The sequence below is a fragment of the Rhipicephalus microplus genome, chromosome 5, assembly GCF_043290135.1.
Source record: "Rhipicephalus microplus isolate Deutch F79 chromosome 5, USDA_Rmic, whole genome shotgun sequence".
Lineage (NCBI taxonomy): Eukaryota > Metazoa > Arthropoda > Arachnida > Ixodida > Ixodidae > Rhipicephalus > Rhipicephalus microplus.
The window spans coordinates 95,404,601-95,415,179 of record NC_134704.1 but is presented as its reverse complement, the minus strand read 5'-3'; the positions used below and the strand labels follow the sequence as shown (position 1 = coordinate 95,415,179).

At 45.4% G+C, this 10,579-nt stretch overlaps 1 protein-coding gene across 8 annotated transcripts; it reads right to left on the bottom strand.

Annotated features, from left to right (window-relative positions):
• Positions 1 to 427: 427 nt before the first annotated feature.
• On the bottom strand, positions 428 to 9,080 carry LOC119174319 (sulfotransferase ssu-1). 8 transcript variants are annotated; one of them, XM_037425172.2, is made up of 4 exons: positions 8,627 to 8,977; positions 2,773 to 3,137; positions 1,701 to 2,006; positions 428 to 1,224 (listed from the first exon to the last, which is right to left on the bottom strand). In XM_037425172.2, the coding sequence occupies exons 2-4, from the start codon at positions 3,117 to 3,119 to the stop codon at positions 921 to 923; spliced, it is 957 nt and encodes a 318-aa protein (XP_037281069.2). In that variant the 5' UTR covers positions 3,120 to 3,137; positions 8,627 to 8,977; the 3' UTR covers positions 428 to 920. The 8 variants fall into 8 exon arrangements, with proteins under 8 accessions (XP_037281069.2, XP_037281068.2, XP_075751899.1 ...); XM_037425171.2 differs by having other exon boundaries at positions 8,715 to 8,972; XM_075895784.1 differs by lacking the exon at positions 8,627 to 8,977 and adding an exon at positions 8,444 to 8,562.
• Positions 9,081 to 10,579: the final 1,499 nt, after the last annotated feature.

The following is a 10,579-nucleotide window of genomic DNA, read 5'->3' as shown; positions in this document are numbered from 1 at the left end:
CCAACATTACAAAAACTTGATTATATATTGATATGTGGGGTTTAGCGTTCCAAAACCACCATGTGATTATGAGAGACGCAGCATTACAAAAGCAATGATATATTACAGAGATAGGCTTGGTGAATCCACATGCTTCGAACTTTCGCATACAGCTTGCGGTCTTCCTATGGAATTGATTCTTCTGAACGCTACGTGTAACTATTCTCTTTCAGAATTACCCCCGTTTCTAAAAAATCAGGATTGAAAGATAGGCTTGGGTCATATCCCTGGACGCAACATGTGGGCTCACAAACCCCTTCCTGTTAGTTATGGGGCCTTTGCTTGGAATGAGTACTTCTAAATGTGCATGCTCAGGGACAACATGCTACGATTTGTACACAGCTGACAAACAAATATATTATGCTAACAAATACGACACACTCGAATATGAAGAATATAATACACTGTGACTGTATTTCGAGAGAAGCCCTTCTTAGTATAAAAATTTTCAACGTGTAGCAATGTATCGCTCCTATTATTCAATGGCATTTCTGTCATCGGAACGCCCATAACTCAATAACCAGAGTCATCAATGTTTCTTTATATACATTTCGCCATCCAGTGTGTCACCTATCAGTCAATAATAATTCGTGCATATGAAGTCTGGTGTTACCTTAATATTGGTGATGCGGTATTAAAATGCCCTCTAACGATGTTTTAAATGTGTCTCCGGTAATACTTGTACATAGAGAGGCCGCAGGAACATTTGGTCTATAATTGCTATCAAAGGGACACTATTCAGCTATGTGGGTGCCTCATTTGGCCTAACGACAGTAGTTCTGAGGTCTTCCTCTATATGACATGAGTCAACCAGGAGGGATGTCGTAAGAGAACATCCGCTTCACTGTGACTGCTACGCTATTGAGCGGACTTGGCTACATTCACGCCACGTTATCCATCCAGTCCTCCGGGTTCCAGATTTTCCTGTGGTCGACCACGTGACCACACTTCTCTACGAAGGCTTGCTCTATGCGCCGCGACTGGTCGGCCGTGAAGAGGTTGCGCCAGTCGCCGATGATGCCCTTGCGCACCATGACGTCGGGCGGTGGAGGAGCGCGGGACAGCGGGTAGTCCTTCCTCTCGATCCATTGATCGACGCCGTTGCCTCCCAGGGCCTTCTGGTAGCTCGCGTTGTAGTGCTCCTTCATGGCATCGATGCTGCTGTCTCTCACGATCTCCTTGAACCTTAGGCGTGGAACATCGGGACGTAAGATCGAAACAATCTATCTAACCAACACAAAAACTCTGCTTCAGTTCACACAGAATGCAGGCGTTACAGCCCACACATTACACATATATACACGACAAAGCGCTTTTTCATTAAGCGACGCAACACACGTGGCGCGAACTTTTGCGAAAAGCAATAGCTAATCTTCAAAAACGAGCTTCCGTTATTTTCTTAGTTTCTTAGTTAAGCCACTTAAGTGAAATTAAAGCAAGACATGACGATTCCTGGTTACTCTGCGCTGAGTGAGATAAAGGAGATCGGCAGTTTCCTCTTGCTGTTTAAAAGCCTCTGAGGTAAACATACGGAACTTTGAAATGGAACAGCAGAGGAGGGTGCATACGAGCGTTATTGTTCTGTGCTCTGTTATGATGAATTTGACTTGACTTTTTTGATGCGCGCGAAACATTTGTCGCTAAGCTCTGAAAAATATTACCGATTTGAGTTCGAGTCGAGGAGTTCAGCGTCGCGAACGTCCAGGAACTTGGCAATCCTGAGCACGGCGGCCGCCGGGTCCTTCTTCATTCCCTCGTAGGTGAGGAAGAGCACGTTCGGTTCGTTTATGTGGGGATACCACGAGACCAGGTGCGCGAAGTAGTCGCCGAAGCTCGTCTCGCCCTTGATGAACAGCTGTAGGTAGTCCTCGAACGTGCCTCGCTCGAAGTTGTACGCCTTGGTCTTCTTCGTGTGGTGGAAAAAGGACACGCAGCAGTCCTTGGGGTTCCGCACTACGTAGATGTACCTGTCAGTAGCGCAGCCAGAAATTTTTGTTAGAGAGGGGGGTTCAGCTATACCTTATGTTCGTGCGTGCGTTTGTATGCGTGCATGAGTATAAACACATTCGAAATTGACAGATATTAGTTGGAACCCCCAAACCCACCCTCGGGTATCATATTAGTGCCTGTGATGAAATATTTTATCATTGTATAAGAAGCAGCATTGAGCATGATAAGCACGCTACACTTACAGGCACTTTATCTGAGCGCGTTTCTTCGTAATTTTTATTTGAGGACATTTCTCATGAACAAGACGGACAACGTTTTCTCTTAAAATATGCTGTCTGAGGTGTGTTAGAGGCTCAGAGCAGAACAGCGCAAAGAGGTAGCTTAGGAGCACCGAAACAGTTAGATGACGATGCAAAATAGGAGCAACACAGACAAGTGCCCAGTCTGGTACGAATGCTAACGCTTGTCCCAGTCGTTTCTTCATAATATCTGCCACTGCAATAAATAAATAAATAAATAAATAAATAAATAACAACTATAGCCTAATCGATAACACTGATCAGCATATGTACACGTCGTCGTTACGGATTGCCGGCAGGAGGGAGCGATTGCGAGAACCCATGGAAACACCTCTGCTCTGAATCACATACTCAATTTACTTTAAGCAACAGTTTGTTCATGGCAGTGCGCTGAATCAAGTATGCTCAGGCTAAAAAAATCGCAAATTTTATGCTGCAACGTAAATTATTGTGCTTCCGTTGCAGACAGTGTGGGATCACTCACTTCGCACTTGGATGCTTCGGCACGAGCTGATATTCCAGGTGCGTGGTCACAATCCTCGGTTCCGGTAGGGCCGCTATGGTCTCCTTGCCGACCATCTCGAAGAAGGTGGTCGCCAGGCCGTAACCATCCTTTTGAGACGCGACATCATTGCCACCGATCAGCAATTCAGCAATGCGCTTGGTCCAGTTGGTGCCACACTTTGGGAACGTGTCAATGAAGATGTCGCCACTCGAGGCCTGGTACTTGAGCGCCGAGCGTAGTTTGTCACTGTCAAAGCCGAGTGGTATCTTGATGCCGTCAATTAACTGGAAGATGGGCTTAAGTTTGTTGCCGGTATCTGTGGTCATAGTGCCTTCGGATTCCGCCTGGACAAGGACACATCACTTTCTTTTAAGAACCAAAACCATTTCTATACAGCCAGGTTGCTTATTCTATATAACAAGTGACAACCGTTGGCAGAGCCATAGCCCACTGGCTGCGCTTTCAGGTAATAAAAAATAATGAAAATATAGAAATACAAAGAACATCGGGTGCAATGCATAAGCAACATATTATGTCATGAGTTCGGCCTAACTAGTACCATGTTGAGGCCTTCGTCTGCGTGTAACACCCTGCAATAACCCTAGTCATTGAGGTTAGTACTATCCTAAATCAAGCAACCTGCTTGAATGCATGCACTCCACGGCGATATTCACCACAGACTGCATGCAGGTTGCTGCATGACTGCATCGTGTTCGCTGAAGCTCTTTCATATATATAGGCATGCTCACATGGAACTCATGATAGAAGTCTTCGCTGCATAATTTGAGGACCCTGAAAGAGTTCACATGCCTTTGAAGGAATTATTACACAAAAGCGTGAATCCAAATGCTCAGCTTTACTAGGCGGTCCTTCTGAACAAGAAAAAAAGGGGGTAAAAAAATTTTCAAGGAACTGTCATTTTCGAGGTAGTCAGTGATTGTATCCTTCAACGCACATTTGAACCAATGCATTAATTTACATCTCTCAGGCACTACCTGTTACTACACGGTTCTTGAACATACAGCTTAGTCAACAAAAATTGCGTAGGCGCTTTTTCAAGCGTTATCTGAAAATTCGTTCATTCCCTTAAGTTTCATTAAGGGTATGAAATACAAATCGCTCCATAAGCAACGCCATTATGCAGACTCTGCGAACAGATATCTAGCACTCTGCTCGAAGAACGAAGCGCGTTCGAACTTTTTTTTAATCTTGTGAAGCTCGAGCAACCAACAAACGTCACGACGGCGTGGATCTATTTATTGCACACAATTCTTAACTAGAATCATATAACGCTCAAACACGCTACAAGAGCAGTCATGAAAATGTGTTTTCCACTTGGAAATTTATATTTCTCTCCACTGCTGAGTCCCGTCACATTAAATATCATTTTGTTTAAGCCAGTGCATTGAGGATCAAACGTTATCTCAAAGTATACAAAAGCAACAGCACGAAGGAAGACTGCGAAGAAATCGGTAGTATCAACTTGAAAAACAAAAAAGACGTTCAACTATCGTCCTTACTGCAGCCAATTACTGCAGTGCAGTTATTGGCTGAATATACTGGCTACATATACACATATTCATATATGCATACATTCTCAGCAACAAGCCGGCAGAAATACCCCGATAGTGTTTAAAACAAACATCATAAATTGTTTATTTGGTTAAATTCTTGCATATAGAATGAGTACAAAACATCCGTAACATGTCGCTCGTCAGGCGGTCTCAGTACAATTCTACTATATCACATACGATGTACGATGTTGTACAATCTGTTACAGGCATAGTTCTGAATTGTTATTCCTATGACAAGAATCTTTTTTTTTTCTTCTTTGTGGTCTTCTACCAGCATCAAGCTTCCATAAATATTCGTCAGAGCACTGAGGCGCCATTCGGTACGGGAAGTTTCCAGTCAACGTCCCTCCACAGATCAGGTATATCCGTCCCCTTCATTTCAAGCATGAATCTCTCTTCAATCCTTCGCGACTGCTCGTGCGAAAAGTAGTTCTTCCAATCGCCTACCACGCCTTTTCTTATCAAGTGTCCCTGAAGTCCTTTCCTCATGCTTTCCACGCTGCACGCCTCCAACACAGACATCATCTTGTCGTTATCTTCTTCCAGCGCAACGGCAAGCTGCTCATCTACAAACCTGGCCAACTTGATGACCGAACCTCTGGTGTCGAATTTCATAGACTCGTACGTCATGAACAAGACATTCGGGTCGTCTTTGCGAGCGTACCACGACTTCAAGTTCTCGTAGTAGTTGCCGAAGTCTGTCAAGCCGTCGAGAAAGATCTCGAAGAACTCCTCGAAGGTGCCGTCCGCGAACTCGTAGCTGGCATGTGATCTCGTGTGATGGAAAAACGAAACGCAGCAGTCCTTGGGGTTCCTGACCACGTACACGTACTTGGTGCGCTCGTTTCTGGGCGTAAGACGAAAAGGGAGGTGAGCACAGACGACTCGAGGCCTCGGTGCTGCCAGAATTGCGGCCACGCCCTCTCGCTCGGCGAGGATGAACGGTCTTGGTGACAGGCCTTGGCAGACCTGCAGAGTTTTCGAGAGCATCATGTGAGTCCAGCGGGTGCCACATTTTGGGAAGGTCATGATGAATATGTCGTCATCAGCCGGGTGGTAGCGTAGAAATCCTTCCAGTGCCCCCTCCGAAAACGCTCCTGGAATCCGGTGGCCATTGAATATTTTATAGAACGGCTTCTCCCTGTCCTTCATCGCTGCTTTGATGAAGAAACCTTGTCTCTGCGAAACAAGCCAGTACGTTTCTTTTCAGTCACAAGCTTTCGTGTCGGATAAGCGCTTCCAATTGACAGATTTGATACTTACGCCTGCACTCTGTTAATTTCGATTGTAATATTGTCTTTAGCAAACGCGCCACGACCAACCTGCGTTCTTGCAATGAATTAAACCGGGTCTGCTAGGCTAAGCCCACCTGAGGGAACACCGCTTACCATAATGCACCATCGTCTATGATCCAGCAACTCTCAGGCGCTACCAGCTGCTACAGAGGTCTCGAAGAAATCTTTTATTCAACAGTGATTATCGGAGGGTGGGGGTGATTCTTTGACCCTTCTCTGTCCATTCGTTGATTCTCTTGAGCTCAAAGAAAACTACTCTTTCTACATGGAACGCCACACTGCAGAAGACGCCGCGGGCCACTAAGTCGCATTCCGCTCAATAAAGGAAGCGCATTATCAGTGACCGTTGCACTGATTAATTGTGGCAGATATGGAGTCTCAAATGTTTGCCTGCAGCCTAATCACTTGACTTAATTTTCGTTGCTTTGCACGTTAGATGACATTTTCTTCAAACCAGTGCATTGTAAATGAAACTTAACATTAGATTAACATATTCAAAGCAATCAAGTATGAAAAAGAACGCAGAAAATGTGTAGGGTGACGCGCAAAACAATCAGTATATTTCCACTAGTGTAAGACAGTCAAATTTATTAACCGAATATACATATTAAAAACTGGTATATACGTATATACTAGACTGAACAAGTGTCGTAGAGTATTTGCTGTATCTAACCAAAAAGCCAGCGAAAATATAAACCCATACATATTTAGGTTACCCAACAACACCATAAAAAGCACTTCGTGCTTGTGTGTTGGTATCTAACCAAAAAGCCAGCGAAAATAGAAACACACATATATTTACGTTACCCAACAACACCGTACAAACCATTTTGTGCTTGTGTGTTGGTATAAAAATGAGTATAGAAACGTGTACATATTTACGTTAACCCAACACCATAAAAAGCATTTCTTGCTTGTGTGTTGGTATAAAAAATGAGTATAAATAACTTGCAGTATTTCGCCCGTCAAGCATTCTGGATAAGATAAAAAGTCACATGTCACACATAATGTAGCACAATCTGCAACAGAGCGGCTTGTTTACATGAATTGTTCTGAAACGCCAGTTCCTTACGACGAAATTCTCTTTTTCACTGTGACCGTCTTCCAACATGTCGTTTAAAAAAAAAAACATCCGCTAAATCCATCAAGCGTCATTCGGTCCGTGAAGTTTCCAGTCGACGTTTTTCCAGAGGTCGGGTATGTCCGTTCCCTTCATTTCTTGCATGAATCTCTTTTCCAGCCTTTGTGACTGTTCTTGAGTAATGAGGTTCTTCCAGTCGCCTACCACACCTCTCCTGATAAAGGGTCCCTGAACTTCTTTCCTCATGCTTTCCACGCTGCACGCTTCCAACACGGACTTCATCTTGTCGTTGTCTTCTTCCAGCACAACGGCAAGCTGCTCATCCACAAACCTGGCTAACTTGATGACCGAACCTCTAGTGTCGAATTTCATAGACTCGTACGTCATGAACAATACGTTCGGGTCGTCTTTGTGAGCGTACCACGACTTCAAGTTCTCGTAGTAGTTTCCGAAGTCTGTCTGGCCCTCGAGAAATATATCGAAGTACTCTTCGAAGTAGCCGTCCGCGAACCCGTAGCTGGAAAGTGACTTCGTGTGGTGGAAAAACGAAACGCAACAGTCTTTCGGGTTTCTAGCCACGTACACGTACTTGGTTCGCTCATTTCGAGGTGTCAGATGAAAAGGGAGGTGCGCGCAGACGATTCGGGGTCTGGGCGCTGCTAAGATGGCGTTCACACCCTCTCGCTCGGCGAGGATGAACGGTCTCGGGGGCAGGCCTCGGCAGATCTGCAGGGTCTTGGAGAGCATCATGTGTGCCCAGTGGGTGCCACATTTCGGGAAGGTCACGATGAATATGTCGTCGTCGGCCGGCTGGTAGCGTAGAAATCCTCCGAGCACCTCCTCTGAAAAGGCTCCGGGAATACGGTGGCCGTGGAAAATTTTATAAAACGGCCTCTCCCTGTCTTTCATCGTAGCTTCGGTCTTGAAACTTCGTCTCTGCGAAACAAACCAGTAAGTTTCCTTTCAGTCATGGGCTAGGTTGTGGGACAAATGCTTCCAAGAGACAAGATTTCGTACTCACGCAGGCACTCTGTAAATTCCGGTCGTCAAATTGCCTTTCACAACGCGCCACCAGTAACTTGCGTTCCAGGAACAGCGATTTCATGCTACGCTTTTTTTTTTTCCTTCATCGGACGGCTGCTAATTCTGCTATTCGAATCGAGACATTGTAAATACGTTTGTGGTGTCCATGTTTTTTTTTTTTTGCAAGCTATCCCGCATTAAGCGAGCACAATCGATATCGTTGCGTGTTGATGGCCGCCCGAACCAAGGTCACTCGTCACACTAAAATTATAACAAACGAGTTTCGTCCCATTGTGAGTGTTGCACCGCAGATACACGTAGCTTGTACTCACAATTTTAAGACCACGCTATAGTTATCACGTGCACATGACGCATGCGTCTTGGCGGGATTACGCGGCAGCATCACCGACGTTGGAACATAAAGTCAACAACCTGCTTCATAACACTTCGCAGTTGTGCGCGTAAAACAAGACGCGGCGCAGACTAAGCTGCGTCTACGGAAACACTGGCCACATACTGTTCCAAGGTGTGCATACTCTGCACTGCACGTGCCGGATATGGAGGTGCAGCCTGCCCGACGAACCTCGCAGAGCCTGTTACTGCATGTTCCGCCAATGAACATCGCAGCCTGCGCTGCTTCCGTTTAATAGTGATCGAAGCAGCTGCTGCATACCTACCCAGCTGCGGTGCACCGCTGCCGTCGCCTGCGGACTATGAACGAGAAACGGTGTCATTGCCCCTGCTTAATCATAGTCATTATAGATCGCTCATCTCCACTCAACCTCCCAGTTTCCCAGTTCATCAGTGCCCGTGCTACTACGCCTGCGCACGTACGCTACATTCAGAAAGCATTGACATACCTTGGCTTCCCGCAGTGCCGCTACTTCGAAACGGTGCTAAACGCAGTAAACCTCGCTACTCGAGCGATAGATAAGGCGTACGACTCACCGCTAGCAAACACTTCAGTGTCCTCCTTCTGTAGGCCTTGTATCAGCTGCGACAGCGTTCGAGGGTGGACGGAGCGACTTTGCGGCTTTCTACACCGCGACTCGGAGAAAGCGACAGCGCCGACAGTAAGCGGATGTATCTGGCCCCAACAAAATGCCAGGCAGCAGCTGTTTTTTTTTTCTGTTCCGGTGCCGAAGGCCTTGAGCCACTCTCTTTCTCCTTCTCAATTTGTAAAGTAGCACGCCCGAAAAGAAAGAGAGAGCGGAGGGCGTCAAGGGACCCTGTTAGATAATCGGTCGACGCTCGGTTGTATAGCTGATGGCCAACGGTTATGCAGTCATGCGGGCGCGCACAACCTTCGCGCTTGGCAACACAAAGTACTTGCAGCGATTCATTCGAGGTGAGAACGAAGCAACGCTCATACAGATGGCTGACGCCGCGAAGGACGGTTTTTTTTTTCTTTTTTTAAGTGTCCAGTGCTATTGGGCAGGAAATGCAGTTGTAATGTGAGGGGTTTCTCGAGCGCGTTGCCAACTTGGAACGAATGCAAGCGACGATGCCCAATGCACTTACATCGATGAGAGAAGAGGGCAATCATTGCGTATATTTTTAGCCTTCGGGTGAATGAAAACGCGTGTCATTACACAGCAGGCTCGAACAAGCATGTACAAGGTGACGCCCTGCACTTAATATGGGCAAAATTCAGATGAAGAGAAGTTGCGCAAATTCTCATTGAGGACTTCCAGTCGCAAAAGCTGTCATTGTCGCCAGACAGACAGACAGACATACATACATACATACATACATACATACATACATACATACATACATACATACATACATACATACATACATACATACATACATACATACAGACAGACAGACAGACAGACAGACAGACAGACAGACAGACAGACAGACAGACAGACAGATAGATAGATAGATAGATAGATAGATAGATAGATAGATAGATAGATAGATAGATAGATAGATAGATAGATAGATAGATAGATAGATAGATAGATAGATAGATAGATAGATAGATAGATAGATAGATAGATAGATAGATAGATAGATAGATAGATAGATAGATAGATAGATAGATAGATAGATAGATTCGTTAGGGTATAACGAAGGCGCTGTCTGTAACAGTTATATACAAACTTATTGCCCAACAATGTGTATTCGGGTGGAGGGGGGGGGGGGTGTCTTTGCTTTTCACGAAGCGCGGACATTGTTTATACCATGCATGACCTTACCATGCACAGCTTTGCGTTCATATTGATAATGGCATCTCTAATGCAAGGCTGGTCAACACTGCAACACCAATTAGGTGCCGTGAAAGTGTTTACAAACTTTTCAACACACTACATGATACAATTGACTGCACGCTCATTTCTAAGTTACAAAACAGTCAATCTAGTGGGTCCTGCTCTGAACAAAGGACACGTAACCTACTTCAGGAATACAAGTGCACGTGTGCAGTTTAAGCATACACCGAGGAAAATATCAGCACGCAATTTTGAACCTGACAAACTTATTTTTGTTGCCATCTAATAATGTGTTAGTATTTTGTAGTTGCAACGCGCAACACTGTAAGACATGGTCGCACTCTGTCATATGCGGAGTCTGTCATGGACATTAGACCTTGCCGTCCCATAAAAACGCCGACACACTTCCGTGCGTAACGAGTCGTGGTACCGATGCTATGGGCAGTGTACCAAGTAGTTTTCGGAGTGAATGACTCACTTCCCGTATAATGTCCAAAAACGGGTGCTATTAGGTAATCGTTACAGCAGTTATTACCTGCCGCGCATAAGACGTCAAGAAAAAAGCGCGTGGCGTAACTCAAGGACAGCGAGGGA